The sequence below is a fragment of the Polypterus senegalus genome, chromosome 7 (assembly GCF_016835505.1).
Source record: "Polypterus senegalus isolate Bchr_013 chromosome 7, ASM1683550v1, whole genome shotgun sequence".
Taxonomy (NCBI): domain Eukaryota; kingdom Metazoa; phylum Chordata; class Cladistia; order Polypteriformes; family Polypteridae; genus Polypterus; species Polypterus senegalus.
This window is the reverse complement of record NC_053160.1, coordinates 44916561-44933860: the sequence shown is the minus strand read 5'-3', so window position 1 is coordinate 44933860 and position 17300 is coordinate 44916561. Positions and strand designations below refer to the sequence as shown.

The 17300-nt window shown below is 38.1% G+C and overlaps 1 protein-coding gene across 1 annotated transcript; it reads left to right on the top strand.

The window, feature by feature from the left end:
• Positions 1-6962: 6962 nt before the first annotated feature.
• Positions 6963-14132, top strand: LOC120532507 (tubulin alpha-8 chain-like). Its single transcript, XM_039758547.1, has 4 exons — positions 6963-7106; positions 8865-9084; positions 10385-10533; positions 13083-14132. Exons 1-4 carry the CDS (start codon positions 7104-7106, stop codon positions 14058-14060), a joined length of 1350 nt encoding a protein of 449 aa, XP_039614481.1. The 5' UTR covers positions 6963-7103; the 3' UTR covers positions 14061-14132.
• Positions 14133-17300: the final 3168 nt, after the last annotated feature.

The following is a 17300-nucleotide window of genomic DNA, read 5'->3' as shown; positions in this document are numbered from 1 at the left end:
CATTAGATGGAAAACGCAGCAGTTGAGCTTCTCTGTGTTTCATTGGACTTCGCGAGGCATCGGCGCCGGAACAAGTTAAGTACGGGAGCACTTGATTTCCTCAGTGCATTGGGACGGAAGACTGTAATACATAAAGCCCACGCGTATTTCGATCCATAACAGGTCTGAAAAAGCACAGCAGATTGAATAAAAACGACGACGTCCTGCGTAACGTCAGGATTGCACTAAAACAAACAATGTTATCGGTTTTACAGTAAATTAATTTATGCGCAGTGTATAGGTAAAGTAAAAGTAAGGAAGGAGATTTATTCAAGTAAATACTGAAAAGCATCGACTGCCTTTACCTAGCGCGTTTGCGTCGGTCGGCCGCAATTTACATTCAAGAGCTTCTTCTTGGTGTCATTATAAGCATGTCTCCAAATGGCACACAGCCACGCAAGGTAAAGGCGCGCGATGTGGGGGTGAGTTTAGGTCAGAGGAATGGGATTTAGAGCCTCGTACCAAAAAACCAATTATAAAAAAAAATTCAATAACAAAAATAACCTGAATTAAAATTGCCGTTCAGCAAAAAGAATAAAGTGTGGTATTATCTTAACTCACCAGCAATTTACGGAGATTCTGAAGGACACCTTTAAGAGCGCTGCTGCTATAAACGCTTCCACACTCATTTATATTTAATATATACGGGTGCATATATTAAACATTAATGTGATTTTGTGTGTACTTTTGGGGGCGCTGAATTAAAATATGAAAAACATTTTCTCCATCACGTAATATTTTTTCTCAAAATACGACGTGCCAACAAAGAAAGGTTTAAAACAAGAAAACTAAGAAGTGAAAAAGTTACTGTTAAGTTAAAACTAACTCTGTTCAGTGACTGATGGAAACATTGTAATTATATTTTTATTGTGTCCACGAATGCAAATAAAATACAAATAAAAACATTTTTATGAGTTTAAGTTTGCAGGTATTCACAATTCACGTTTGTCAGAATGCCTGTACAACTGCCTAACAAAGGGTTAAACTTCGGGTTCGGTTTTCTCATCTGAGACAAATTCGGTGGAAAAAAATTAGAGGAATTCAATTGAATGCACACTCACACAAACGCACGAAAGGTTCGCCTGTTCGTGAAATCGTTAATAATTTAATCATCTCTTAAGTTTTGTGTGTTGTGATATACAGTACTGTACTTTGTTAATCCCCAAGGGGAAACAGTCTTTTCGCATAACTTTTACGGGTCGACGCAGGATCAGCCATTGTACAGCGCCCCGGAGTAATTTTCAGGTTAAGGTGACGTGCCCGTAATGTCTAACACGAGAGATATTTGTCCCACCTGCAACAAAATACCAACCTGTGAATGCTGCTTGAGACTTATGGCAATGACCTGAACATGGTATTTGCGTTGCACACAGAGATCCAAATACACTATTAAAAATAAGGGTGACAAAGTAAGTTCTTCCCAGCAAAGCTACAAGGGAACGATTTTTGGTTTCCAAAACAACTTTTCACATGAGGGTTCCGGGAAGAACTTTTTTTATTTCGTAACTGTTTCAAAACGTATAGGTAACAGATTTGTGAAAAACCGCCTAAAGTAACACAGGCAACGTTCACGTTTTCAGGTTTTGCCATTTGGGAAGCTGCGGTTTTTCATTGGGGAGATTTAGTTAAGCATGTTTTTTTTTTAGCAAATCTCCGGCTATGTAACTATGCGCGTCTGCCGCTTTACCTGTGGCTTTCAGTGCCAGTTCTATTTTGGCTGCAGAATCTGTGAATCAAAAAAACACCGCAACATTCTAGTTTACCCCTTTATTTAAACGTCCAGAAACAAAGGTGCTTTATTAAAATGTTGACTGTTTTTTAATTATTATTTTATTTTAAGCAAACGTGTATATATATATATATATATATATATATATATATATATATATATATATATATATATATATATATATATATAGATAGATATAGATATAGATAGATAGATCTAGGGCCGTGAAGTAAACATACTAACTTGATTCAGTCATTAAATTAAGTGAAAAGGAAGGTACTATAGCCATTTACCTACAGTCCTTACCTATCGATCCGTCGCATATTATGGACGTTAACTCCAATTACCGCCCAATCCGCACACGACATAAGAGTTAATTTTACTGCCTCCACCTCCCACGCTGATAACCAGTCATTCAGTTTTTGACTCTGGAGAATATTTTGATTTATAAAATGCGTGCAGAATGGAGCTCAAAAATAAATCGCGTACTATCTTTTCCAAAGAGCTAGTTGACCATCACACGGTATACTTTTATTATTTACATGTTTTGTTTTTTCACAAAATTCCTAAAATTTTATTTCTATTCATGATATATGTTTGTTTCCACCTTTTTATTTTTATTATTCTTTTAAATGTCATTATGGTAAATTATTCGGTAGTAACATTGCAACTCGATGTAGGATATACGGTATTGTTCGGGAGGTGTCTCCACGGTGGGAATACTGAAAAAGCATCGCTCGCCTTTGGGCAGCGATTTCGATTCGAGAACGTTTGTTTCGTTTCAGTGCAAACCTGTGGCATTGTATTGAACAGTCGTTTTTCTTCAATCTGCTGTACAGGCCCTCTCTCAGATATTTGCTGTGAATCGAAGTTAACCTGGGCTTTATCTGTATTCCAAATGTTCATCCCACCGCACTGTGGAAGTCAAGTGGTCCCGTTTTTAACTTGTTCTGGCGCCAAAGCCCTGTAAAAGTTCAAGGCAACACCGACAGAAAAGCTCAGCTACAGTGGCAAGTCGGCTGTCAGGTGTATTTTCAGACCTAATAATTTAGGTCCAATCTCTGTAGGAACGATGCGCCTTTCTTTAAACGTCTTGTGTCGCTAATGACAGTATTTCAGGCTGACAGAACCCCTACTGCTTACTCAAAGCGGCGCTCTTCTTCTAGAATCCACGTGAGGGCATATGAAGTCCTTGTCGAAGGGATTTTTCACAAGGCAAAAAATGGGGGCCACAACAGAATTAGGGGCGCCGCTGCCTCACAATGGGCATCAGGCTTTAAAGCCCACTCCTGAAACCGTCATCCTCGCGCCCCTCAACCCGCATAAAAGCTTCCACCTATCATCACGCGTCAAAAAGATTCGCGCGACGAAATTGAACCCAATACAAACAATAGGGACGCGTCACGCAACAAAAATAGAAGCTTCGGGCAATGCCCACCAGCCGCCTCAACATCAAAAAGATATGCGCGATAAAATCGAAGTCCCTGCTAACAATCCTTGGCTGCCCCAATAAGGAATACGTGAATGGAGGACGATTTAGGGGTGGCTGGCCCATACCTGTACAGGTACAGTGAGGTAAGTAAAGCACTAATTCAGTGTTTCCTTTCAGGCTCTGCCAGTTAGTGGCTTTCTTTTATGTGTTTCGTGCAAGGAGCACTACGAAAGGCTCCTGCACAGGCGAAAAAACTGAAGACTCGATTCCTGGGGTTGAGGGATGAAGACCTTGTTTCAATGTATAAGAATAAAGGACAAAAAAAAGTAAGGAAGGAGGAGAAATTGAAGAATGTCCTCAAATGGCACAAAGCAACATAAAGTGAACATTCTGTCCATACTGAAGTGTGTGTGTATATTTAGGTTAGAGGAATGGGGTCTGGGCTTCATGTCCAAAAATGTGTCCCCCCCCAAATTAAAAAAAAAGTATGTGTTTTTATCTCAAGTGTTTTGTGAAATAAAAAATGAATAACAAAAATGACCTGAATTAAAATAACTATAGCGAAAAGAGAAAAATGTGGCATTGTGTTACCTCAACAGCAATTCACGGAGATTCAGGAGGACACCTTTAAGAGCACTGGAGAAAAACTATGCCAACAAATGCCTTCACATTAGTTACATTGCTTCAGATTTCATGGGTTTACCTTGAAAAACGATTTGAGTCTTTCATGTGATTTTTGTATACATTTTTGGATGCCAAATTCAAATGCAAAAACCATTTTTCTTGACCACGTTGCACATGTTTGTAAAGCATTTATTAGCTGTTAAATATATTTTTTTATTGTTTTCATACTGTAAATAATTACATTTTTATTTTAATAATGTGTTTGAATGGAATAGTTTGTAATATTAAAATGTATTTAATACAAAACTTTTTGTTGCTGTTGTTTTTAATGTGAGCACCGTTGGTTCATATGTGTGAACTTGAAAGTTCTTTGTACTTTACTGTGTCAGCCGATAGGACATACACAATTCCCAGTTTTTCTCTGCGAGCTGGACAGCAGCACAAAAAATTGACATTGGGTTCAGAAGGAATACCCAACCAGAAAAAGCTGCAGCTTGGTGCCAACAACATCTCCAGACCTAGCTTGGTGGATCCAAATAAAGTGCTGCTACCAGCCCCTCATTTTAAGCTTGGTTTAGTGAAGCACTTTGACAATTCAAAAGATGCAACCTGTCTGATATGTTTATGGGTTTGTTGGGAGGCTAAATAGAAGGAGGGGATTTTTGCTGGATCTTATATATAAAAAATGATATCTGATGCACAATCATATGGTGTGAAATTTATGATGAATGATCTCAAAGAAGAGGCTTGGGTATGATTCAAAGAAGTCATTTCAAAGCCTTTAGGTAAAAATAAAGATCCAAATGATAGCAAAATAGTGAAAAAACGTATTGGTTAAGTTTAAGGAATTGGGTACCGTAAGTATCAAAGTTCACGTGTTGGATTCACACTTGGAATTTTTCCCTGAAAAAATGGAGTGGTGAGTGAAGAGCAGGGTGAAAGATTCCACTGGGATATCAAGGACATGGAAAGAAGGTACTGGAGACTTTGGTAAGATGGTGAAGTACTGCTGGATGATTCATAGGGAAAGTGGATATGATGGGCCACCAAACAAATAAACTAAGAAATGACAAATATTAGAGAAGCTCTAAAGCAGGGGTGCCCAATGCATTGATCGCGATCGACTGGTAGATCGCGTTGCATTCAAAAAAAATTTAAAACGTTAGTCTATCATATATCCTCCCTATGGCATTTGCCACTTGATTGACATACAGGGCGACCATTCTGAGATCTCTTCTCTTCTAACACACTGGTCATTCCACATGCACGATCAAACGTGCAAGCTACTGCAAAACTACGGCTGTGATCTATTTAGCCTTCTAATTTATATCGACTAAAGAAGGGATTAAAAAAAAATTGTTTGGGAAGGGTATGGGCTGGATGTGGAATTGGAAGAGGATTTTTTTCTCTCACAATGTCACAATCGAAGTGCGTTTGTCTGATCTGTAAATCTATCATTGCTATTCCAAAAAAGGAAAATGTGGAAAGGCACTTTCGAACTGTTCATAAAAACTACGAAACTGACTTCCTTCCAAAAAGCGATCTGAGAAAGAGAAAGGAGAGGGAACTAAAATCGCAGTTAATCGTACAGCCGTCATTTTTCACTCGGCTGAATTCAAAAGCAAAGGGATACACACCGAAGCATTGTTCCGGGTGAGTCACTTGATCATGAAGCATAAGAAGTCCTTCCAAGAAGAGAAATTCCTGCTGAGATTTTGAGACCCCCGGCCCGAGAAAAAGGAGTTTCTCCTTGTCATTAAACATGCAGAATACAAGCAACTTAATAACGATCTGACCAACATGTTGAATGAGCTTAATTTACAGCTGCAAGGAAAAGACAAAACCATGGTCAATATGATTAGCTCAGTTAATGCTTTCAAACGAAAAATACATCTGTCCTCAAAGCTGCAGCGCCAAAATTGTCTGTCAGACTTTGACAGACGGTTTCAAGACTCAGCTTTACTTACTACATTTAAGTGCTATCCATTTAGGGAAGATGTTGAGGGTGATTCACCCGCATCAAAAATTGCAACACTGTTTCACCTAAACCTCCTCTACAGTGGAGGATGAGATTTTGACACTACAGGATGATATTCAGCTGAAGTCCGCGGCTCTTGGACAGTTTTGGAACTTACTCACAGAGGAAAAGTACCCAAACATGAGGAAATGTGCAACCTCCTTGACTGCATTATTCGGCTGTACTTATTTATGCGAGTCAGCCTTTTCCTACATGAAGAATATTAAATCCAAATACTGTAGTGACCAAAAATGTATTGAATTGTTATTGTGCCATAAGGGTTATGTATGAAGTATACTCAGTATATATATATATATATATATATATATATATATATATATATATATATATATATATATATATATATATATATATGTAGTATATACAATGCATCCGGAAAGTATTCACAGCGCATCACTTTTTCCACATTTTGTTATGTTACAGTCTTATTCCAAAATGGATTAAATTCATTTTTTCCCTCGAATTCTACACACAACGCCCCATAATGACAACGTGAAAAAAGTTCTCATATATATATATAATTTTTAATGTAGGTAGATCATTTCGACCTGGTCATTTTAAAAGTAGCTTGCAAGCCGAAAAAGTGTGGGCACCCCTGCTCTAAAGCAATTAATATGTAGTTTGTTTTACAAATACATTTAAAAATATTCTTGTTATATTTTAATTAAAAATATTTTAGTTTTCTTTACTTAAATGTGGTTGATTGAAATATTCTGTTTTAACATTTTATTGTATTCATGTATGCAAATAAAAATAATATAATTTAAACTTTTTATTTTTTTAATTTTGCCGACCAGTCAATTAAGTCTCACAGATCCCAACATATGATAAGGTGTGTTAATGATACTGTTTGGTTTAATTTGTTCTATCTCTTTTCCAAGTTATCGATTAATTTTTGCACGGGCCCATAACGCAACGTAAGCTCCGCACTTTGCTGAAAAGTTCCGAACTTCAACTTCGGAATTTCAGCGCTGAAACTGCGGTGACGTCGTTTCCGTCCTGGACCCAGACCTGCGGTGACGTATAGTCCTGCTGCCCAACAAGTAGGCAGCGCAGATCGGATAGCGATGGGCACAGCTGTTGGCTTTAATTGTTGGCTGTTCAGTCGAAAAGGCGCGCAGGCGTTCTTAAAGAAGGCGCGGCAAGCTCGTCAGTTATTAAGAGCCTCGCTTAGCGTTTGCTAGTTTTCTCAGAGGTCAGTGGTGGTGTTGCTACTGCTACTGCTCAAACGTGACGACGCAATGGTTTGTTAAATGATTATTCTTTACTCATATGTGTTTTTTTATGTTCACGTTTAGTAAAAGTTTGACTTGTGATATGTAATGCGTTTGTAGTGCGTTTTCTTGTTTCCAAAACTTGTATTTGTTGGTTTAATGCGTGAAGTTTGAAGGTGGTTTGGCAAGCTAGATTCACAGTGTAGAATTATTAAAACGTAATTGAAACTTCATTTTTTTTAAATAGTACGTCAAGGTGCCAAATGTCAACTGTTGTTGAATGAAAATGTTGCTCCTTGTCTCTTTAATGGGCGTAAATTTCGCATCAAAGCGCCCTCACCATTTATGTAATGCCAGCTTCAGGATGGTTTCTCATTTATTTGAAGCCGTTCTTGCTTTTATGGCTTAAGAGACTTTAAGCGTGAGCTCAGTCTCAAATCATGAACCATGTTAACCTTTTTAAATTTTTTTTTTTTTTGGTTGATCATCGTCTCATGGCAGTTTCAGATGTGGAGTTCTACTGCTTTATCAAGGGCAAAAAACGGTCTTACAGGGTCGGATTAAGACCTTACTTTTTATTGGGAAATCTAACAATTTGTGCGGCCCGCTGTTAGTAAGCCAAACATGCAACCAGTACTTAAGGATAAAGTAAAATGAGACTAAACAACCAAATGGTATAGTAAGGAATTAAGCATCAACTACAATGTAAATGCGTCCACACGGGCGGCTAGTTTCAGACATTTGCATTGCTGAAAAAAAAAAAGCAATTTGGTATGTCTGGCGTGATGATCTGAAACTTAAACACGTCATTAAATTGACATATTGCTAATTAGTGTTTAATCACTTAAGTATGCTTATTCTTGCCCTTCAAGTAAGAGAAAAGTGTTTTATAATAAGGTTCAAGGAAGCAGGTGCAGACTATGTACCTGTGTGACATTTTGTCATTTACCCATCCAGCTCTGCCTATCTTCAGGGTAATATGTTAACTACGCAAAATAGTTTGGTTTCTCTTGCGATTCACATCTGCTTGTTTGCACACACTTTGGGTAATGATCTTTAACTGCGTGCAGTCAGTCACACCAACTCCAGAAAAACAAGCAATTTGCATGAATGCAGTTTGTTTTAACAGTACCTTGTGTGAAGTGAAAGTGTACATCTGTATGTTGCATGTTGGAAGAACGTTCAAAGGTTTTGGTGCAAAATGGTTGGTTGTGACTTAATGTATTGCTATTGTAAAGGTTACCAACACTCATTTTGGCTGACAGAGCAGGACTTTGCAGTGTACATGAAGCAATAATGTGACTAGTAAGATTTGTTACTAATGTTCCATCTGTCAGTTTCTTTTATAAGTTCATTGTACAATGCTTCCAAAATGTGGAATTTCCAAGAATATGCATGCTAATCTCTGTCTGAACCAAATCTGGCAGCTCCTAGTCAGCTAGAACAGTTTATGAGCTAACATAAATCCTGTTGAAATTAAGTGGTAGCTTCTTTCCTCCAACTCCTAAGGGTAGGATTCAATTTCAGTCAAGTGGTGTGTGTTTTTAACCAGTTCAGACAGTTTTCCTTCTCTACGATGCTTGATAGATATGGGCACAGAACATCAACATAGTGATAGCTTTAGCTAAACTAGCCCTAATCTTCATTTTCTTTTTCAGGTGGTTGGGGTTGTGTGGTTTTTTGCAAACTCCAAGAATGAATAAGTTTGATATGGAGTTATACACTAAAATGTGGTTTCTATTTTAAGATTAACACTCCCCACCCCTCATCTCATGCTTCTCTCTCCAGAGGGAATGCATTTCTGTCCATGTTGGCCAAGCTGGTGTCCAGATGGGGAATGCTTGCTGGGAGCTGTACTGTCTGGAACATGGCATAATGCCCGATGGGACGATTTCTGACCCAAACAGTTCAATTGCAGACTCTTCCTTCGGGACCTTTTTCAGTGAAACTGGATCAGGAAAGCATGTGCCCAGAGCTGTGTTGATCGATCTTGAACCAACTGTTATAGGTAAGAAAGGAATGTTTATTTCTGTAAGCCCCCTTCTTGCCAAATCAAGTTACTTTGTCTCCAAAAGTGAACATTAGATTAGTGACTTTGGTTTTCATACTTTTAGGAAAACCAAGAAAGAGAACCCATTCATCTGATACCTGACTGTTATCTATCAATCAGTGTTGGGTGTTTTATGTGGTGTGTGTTTGTGTTTTTTTTTTTTTTTCCTCTTTCCTTTTATCCTATCCAGTACCTTAACAAGACAATACAACTTGTTTGCTGGGAAAGATGTTGCAGTGCCTGGCTTAGGCTTTTACACTTCACAAGAAGTCAAGCATGCAATGAACCAGCAGCCTCTAGTGAAGTAACCTTGCAACTTATTGTGCTTAAAATAAAGTTGTACTGTAATACATCAACAATGAACTATTTTGCTAATTAGTTAGTTGGCCAGTTTTGATTAAGTTTTTAATGCATCCAACATTTGCATAAAGGTGCAAGAATTTTATTGAAGAAATTGTGGAATTGAGGACAGCACTGAGCAAGGAAGACTCCAAGTATGCTTTTAAAATTACTTGTCAAAAATTATTGCAACAATTTTTAGCTTAAGGTCTATTCCACAACTTTCAAGGTCACCCTTTTACATAAAGGACGTAGAAGGCTACCAAAATTGTGAAACATGGATAAATGTTGCCTAGAGTATATCTGCTTGATGGCAGCAATGGCAGTGAGGCATTGTCTAGTGTAATTCATCATTTGGTTTTTTTTTTTGTTTTTTTTTTTTTCCCTTGCACTGTGCAACAATTATTTACTATCCTCAAAAGAAATCTGTAAAAGATGTTTTGCATATTGACTCCAATTCAGAAATGTTATAAGCCTTTTGAGCTTCCAGAATATACTGATAGAGGGTGATGCTAGATTATCCCCGTGTGTGGGAGCGAGACATCCATTACTCCAGTGGTTTATTTTCAGGTGCTCATGCATGTTAATGTGCCAACTGAGTATGATGCAGATTCTCCCAACCATCCCCCCACCCGCCCATCTACCCGATGAGAATTTGAAACGACTCCACACTTTTCAGTTTTGTTCAACCTTATGCCATATTTACATTGTTTTGTGATACACATTACTCAGGTTGGACATCTGTAATACTCCTGATTGGCAATTCATTGGCAACCATTTTCATCATTGATTTCATTGATTAGTTGTTGCAGCCCTCATAATACTGTATTCATAAATCAGCTTTATAACTGGTAAAGCATTACAAGGATGTAAAACTTAACTGAACATCTCTAAAATGTGTGAACAAATCTCTCGGCAGATGAAATCAGGAATGGTACATATCGCCATCTGTTTCACCCAGAACAGCTCATCACTGGAAAAGAAGATGCAGCCAATAACTATGCCCGTGGTCACTACACCATTGGAAAGGAGATTATAGACCCAGTGCTAGACAGAATCCGTAAAATGGCAAGTACTTGGCTTGAAAATTTGTCTCTTTAAAAGCAATTAAGGTGAAAAGTTACACTTTTACATTTATTGGGTAACTATGGATGCAGTTAAAGGTAAGGGTTATTTTAGGAAAAGATTGGCTTGTTAAGATGCATTGACTTGTAGTTGCTGGTTTATGTACTGGGTGCTTTAGAGAACCTATATTGGTTTAATGGTCACTAAGATCTAGATTTTTATAGTGTTTTCTGTGTATTGAATGCTTTAAACGTGTTGGTTACATGTTTCTACCAGCATAAGACTGCTGCTGAAAGTCAGTGTTTTTAAAGATGCAATGGTAACATTAGCATGCTGATTATAGTGAGAAGATGTGAAAAAATTAAGATTGCAGCAAAAGCTTGGTGCAAAAACTAGGACTATATTCTGTCTATTGTCCTATTCTCTGTGCGTGAAACAATAGTGTGCTGACAGTTAATGATCTTATTTTGTTTCTGTCTGAATAAATTTCAGATCATTGAATCCTGAGGGCATCTGAGTGTAATTGAAAGCCAGCTGAGCAAATGTCATTCTTACAGTTGGTAATTTATGTCCACTTGCATGTGTTGTGTGCGTGGATTTTTTTTTGTGTTAAAAAGAGTAGTACTTTTTGGTTTGTCTATGGGTTGCATGAACTACTATTTTCATAAATGCTTGATTGAACCCCTTGATTCATATAATCAACGTGATACTAGTAGTCCCTGCTGGCTGCAGCTTGTCTATTAAATCATTCTTGTTTATATTCATTAGTGGTTTCTATTGTAACAATTTTAAACTTGTATGTTAAACAATGGGGAATAAAACCCAAGTTAAATTTAACAATATTTATACAAATCCAACTTGCACACAACACATTTTCAAAACATAATGTAGTTTTTGTGCATAATGTTTGTGACAACAGGTTTTCACTGTAATAAACTACTGTGCGGCATAAGAACAGTTGCATCGCATTCTATTAATGGTAATGTTCTAACAGATAATGTAGAAAAAGCTGTAGTATACATTCTTAGGGCTAGGAGCAATGTACAAGAACACTTCATGATTTTTCACCTCATTTCAATTAATAGTGGTATGTCTATGGCCTTGAACTCTAAGATTTAGAATAGAGTAATGAAGCAGTTAGTCAGGCCATCAGAGTTATGATGATAGGTGGTCCATTGTATGTTCTTTAATGTATATACTGCTAAGCACCTGGCTCAAAAAACAGTAATTTATTAGTCCTTTACTAAATGCCACGTAGAATAAGCCTTTGTGCATGGACTACATTAGAGAGATCCCCCAGCCATAATCAAAACTCATCTTTTTTTTTTTTTTTTTTCATGCTGTTATAAATTACTTGTTTTTCTTACCCTGCTTTTGTTACTATCAAGCCAATATTTGACCAGACTTTAATTACTGTAAATCATTCACTGTTTCGGTGTATGCATAGAGTGCATTTAAATTTCTCATTTGTCATTGCAAATCTATTCCAAAACTTCAGTTTAAGTAGGTAGGAAAAGGTCTAACTTCTCACTGTTGGAATGAAGAACCATTAAATGAAAACCAGGTTGATCCCTCCCAAATATCCTAGAATTTACTGATTAATTGGAAGTCTATTTTATTAGCTGCTTAATTATTTAAGGAAGGATTAAGAGTAAATTTAACTATTAAAGTCTGAATTTGTCCTAGCATGAGTCTCCAAGAGAAGTGTGCAGTGTTTTAATATCTACATGGTCTTTCTAAAAGTTTATATTATACAATTGCTGCGTTTATATAGAATTGCCCGATTTATTAGGTTCATTTCTCGAATGTTGCTCCTACATGGCTTTTGGGAAATGATTTGTTAGATTGTGGCCCATCTGTTTTCTTGAATTTGTTTTTGATTTGTTAGGACAGACAATCCTAGAACACCATTTGTCCCGAAGGGCTTTAAGTTGATCATTGCCTATTCCAATGCTAACTGATGCTGAAAATACTGGCTTACCTCCTGATGCAAGATAGGTTGGGATGTATAATCTGTGTGAAAATTTGGGTTCATATTAAGCTGGTAGCATGTAAAATGGACTATTTCTGCATTAAGTGGCCTACTAGCTAGAATATCAAAGAGTAAACCTTTTGGAAGTTCCTCATTTCCCCATATACTTATACAGGGTGGTCCAGATCTAATTATTCAACTTTTAATGGAATGCAGGAAAACAATACAAGACAAAAGAATTGTTCAAAATATCTTGTAATAAACGAAAATGGACTTGCATTGAAATTTAATTCACTGATTTCGCTTCCATCTATCGGCAACAAATTTTTTGTGAATTTTCAATGTAATAAACGTAATTTTTATAGCATAATAAATTGTGTAATTAAATCTGGACCACCCTATACCAGAGAACCTAAAATTTTACTACTTGGTAAGCCAAACAATACCACAATAGCAACTTCAGAAAAAAGTACACAAATGTTCCTTATTTACCTAGTGCTTAACATTGAATAATTTTAGTAATGTGTGTTTTTTTTGTGTTTTTTTTTCCCCCCATAAACCCCCTTCTCTCTTCCATCAGTCTGACCAATGCACTGGCCTGCAGGGTTTCTTGGTTTTTCATAGCTTTGGTGGAGGTACTGGTTCAGGGTTCACTTCCCTGTTGATGGAAAGACTGTCTGTGGATTATGGGAAGAAGTCAAAACTGGAGTTTTCGGTCTACCCTGCCCCACGCATCTCCACAGCAGTGGTCGAACCCTACAACTCTATTCTGACCACACACACCACTCTGGAACATTCAGATTGTGCCTTTATGGTGGACAATGAAGCTATCTTTGAAATCTGCAATCGAAATCTGGATGTTGAGCGGCCTTCGTACACCAATCTAAATAGACTTATTGGCCAGATTGTGTCTTCAATAACTGCCTCTCTGAGATTTGATGGTGCTTTGAATGTGGATCTAACTGAATTTCAAACCAACCTAGTTCCTTATCCCAGAATTCACTTTCCTTTGGTAACCTATTCTCCCATTATCTCGGCTGAGAAAGCTTACCATGAGCAGCTTTCTGTGGCAGAGATAACCAATGCTTGCTTTGAGCCTTCAAATCAGATGGTGAAATGTGATCCAAGGCGTGGGAAGTACATGGCTTGCTGCCTCCTGTATCGAGGTGATGTTGTGCCAAAAGATGTGAATGCAGCCATCGCTAATATTAAAACCAGGCGGAGCATCCAGTTTGTTGACTGGTGTCCAACTGGGTTTAAGGTGGGTATTAATTATCAGCCACCAACTGTGGTACCTGGAGGTGATCTGGCAAAGGTGCAACGTGCTGTCTGTATGCTGAGCAATACAACTGCCATTGCAGAGGCATGGAGCCGCTTGGACCACAAGTTTGACCTGATGTATTCCAAGCGAGCATTTGTTCATTGGTATGTGGGAGAAGGCATGGAAGAAGGTGAGTTCTCGGAGGCTAGGGAAGATATGGCTGCTTTGGAGAAAGACTATGAAGAGGTTGGAGCAGATTCTGTAGATGCACAAGAAGAGGAGGATGAAGAATATTAAATGTTTTGAATTACTGATCAGCTTGCCTTTCATCTGTGTAAAATGGCTTGTATGAAATAAATGCATACCTATAATATGAATCAAGTGGATTTCTTCTGGTCAATGCAACTTTAAAATCTGAATTTGATTTTAAAATGGCCTGTATTTGAGGTTGTGGAGTGCAAAAATGATTTTACTGAAGTTCTAAATAGAGAAGTATACTTGGAACACAGAAGAGCTTTTAATCTTTTTAGAAATGCATTGGTTAAACATTGATTGTAGCTAGGAAGTTGGATTCTGACAGTGTGGTTAATAGTGGTTTGTGTTTAAATTACCAAAGGTATGAAATATTTTTGCATGTTGTGGTGGAAATTGCAAGGAATGCATCAGAAATGGGACTTAATGCGACTTCACTCTCTGGTTACCTACCCCACACCTTCATCCTAGCAGTAGCAGAACATTAACACTAAAAAAAAAAAAACACAAGTATTTTAGAAATCATTCACATAGGACAGCATAACCAAAATGGTTGATTATTTATACTGTTGCAGCAATGGTGATTATAAGCGTGACTTCTGGGACATGTCCGTAATGACCTAAAGCTGAACATAGCAACCTGAGCCCAAAATGGCTGCATTCCACATTAAAATAAGACCATATTCTTGATGCAAGGTTCTTACCAAAGTCCTTACTATAACCGTGTTCTGCATTGTAAAATGTAAAGCGAAAGCTTTAAGACAGGAGAATGGTGGTGGGTTTTTTTTTCTTTCCAAATCTCTCTTCCTAGAATGAAAGCTTAAATTTCCTACAACTGCCTAGGAGGTACTAGATCTCCTTAAGGATCTTGCCTTTGATCAGCTCATGTTTCAGGGGAGGGTACAGATTTGTAAAATGAGTTTGACAGCAGTTGAGGATCAAGACCGTATATCCCCACAAGGCTAGAATTATAGGGTATTTTAAATTCATTAATCTGTGCCAAGTCTTCCTCCATAATGTTTATAATGAACTAAACTCCATGAGTGTTTCTAATTTGAGTTATTAATGTGTTGTGTACACTTCAGAGTGTTTTGAAGTTCATTAGACTGGTCTGTCATTTACTCCAGCCTGTATCATGTTAACAAAGAAATCTGTCAGTACATAGGTCCGTATTTCCTAGTAGTTCTGCTTGGAAGCAAAGCTGACCTACCCTATTGGATTGTAGCTTAATTCCGAGTTTCGGATGCATTGTCATGCACAACAGTATCAACATTACTACTTATTGCTCCATTTACAATGAGGAATAACCCTTTAATCTAAAATCTAGCTAACAGACTTTTGGGGGGTGGGCTTACAGTGACAGTCTTATGCTGAGGAAGTCAAATGTCTGATGCCTATTCAGTTACATTAGAAAGCGTAGGTCTGGTTGGTCTTGTCCGATGCGAGAGATGGACATCTGAAGTGGAGCTCCGCTAGCAGCGGTGTTTTTCATATTTGCTTGTTATCCTGAGAGATCCTGCATTTATTCAACCCAAGGAGACTGCTACAGTATATGTAAGCATATATAAACATGGCCAGCAAGAAAGGGGGTCCGAAAGAAAAAACTAAAGCTGCACCCAAGCCAAGATCAGCAAGCCCTAGCTCAAGATAAGGCCTTTCAGAGAGAGACCTGGAACAGCTGGGCGAAAGTACAGACTCTTCGGGACCAAGGTCTGCTACATCGTCGCCGGCTGAGAGTGAAAAGGGGAGCGAATGTATGATCGGGAGTGCAGATCTCAATAGCTCGCTGATCGGAGAACACCCGAAACTGGAAAGGGCCTTACAGTCCGCAATCTCAATTATTCCATGCGAGCTGGGAATAGCGGGGGCACCGGCTACAGTAGAGCCTCATGCTTCACCTACGGTACAAGAAAGCACAATTTAAAATGTCTAAACTGGAGGTGATGCTCGCGGAGATCGTACAAGATATAAAGAAAACCGAGAAGGCAAATGAGAAAGCAAGGGCAAAGGCACATGGGAGGCTGAAGCAAGAGTTGCTGGAATTGAAACAGGAATGGCAGCAAGCAAACGAAACGCAACAGCTGATGCTGCAACAGGCAAATGAAAGGCTGCGACAAGAAATGCGAGTGGAAATGCGACCGGTGCTGGGTAAAATTGAAACGATTACTGATCAATTAGAGGATCTCAAGGAGATATTCACGATTAGGATTGAATTAGCCGAAAATTTAGCTACCAGTGCTGAAGAAAAAGCAGAAAATGTCAGCTCCAAATGCAAAAAACTGAGACAGACTGGCTGCTTTGGAAGATGGAAGTAGAAGGTATAACGTCCGAATTGAAGGTCTGCCTGAGAATCGAGAAAGTTCAAACCCGGTGAAATTTGCTGCTGAACTTTTTTTCTAAAATCGGGGACGACTTTAAAGCAGAATCTGAGATAGCAGCAGCTTGCCGCGTACGCGGATCAAACACTGTTAGACTCAGACCAAGGTCTTTTATAGTTCGTTTTGAACGATTATCATTTAAGCTAGAGGTGATGGCACTCCTCAGAAACCAGGAAGATATTACATTTGAAAATAACCACATTCGTATTTTTCCTGAGTTATCTCCAGCAACAGCTACTAAACGCACAGCCTTCTACAACATCAAACAGCGGTTACGGCAAGCCAGCGTCAAATACAGCCTCTTGTATCCGGTAAAACAAAGTGGAATGGCAAGGTCATTTCTATGTCTTCGCTAGCAAGGAAGAAGCAGAAAAGGAATTAAAGCTGATCCCGGGACTATTCTGATACATAATAGTGAGTCATGGCAGGAAATGATAAAGCAAAGATTAATAATCTACTGTCTGATCTATTCGTTTTAAAATACGGGTTATCAGCATATATTCTCATTATTAGTATTACTAGGGCGCTATGTTTTATTGTGCTTAATTACATTTTTTTTTTTTCCTTCATTACTTCATCTCTACCCTAAACGAGACTGTTCAATATCATACCCTTGGTTTATTGTTATTGCTATTACTGCATTAGGACTTGTTATGTTTATTTTGGACAAATCTTTAACACCATCACCCGGGTTTATTATCTGGGTGTAGCATCTTAATGCACTAAAATTGCTGAAGACTATATAAAGTGCAAAATTTTTTTTAAAAAGGACTATATTGGTAAGAGATATCTATCTTTTAACCCTAAAGCGCCGCTGCATTGGGGCTTGTTTTGTTTTGGACGTGCTCTGTCTCTGGGTATGTCGGAGGACTGGGACTGCGTAAAGTTGGTTTTAGCCTCTCTTGGG

Excerpts from the sequence above, each read along its gene's own strand:
- LOC120532507 (XM_039758547.1), top strand. Across the intron at positions 9,085-10,384 it reads TCTTGAACCAACTGTTATAG|ATGAAATCAGGAATGGTACA; the intron begins GTAAGAAAGGAA and ends ATCTCTCGGCAG. Across the intron at positions 10,534-13,082 it reads TAGACAGAATCCGTAAAATG|TCTGACCAATGCACTGGCCT; the intron begins GCAAGTACTTGG and ends CTCTTCCATCAG.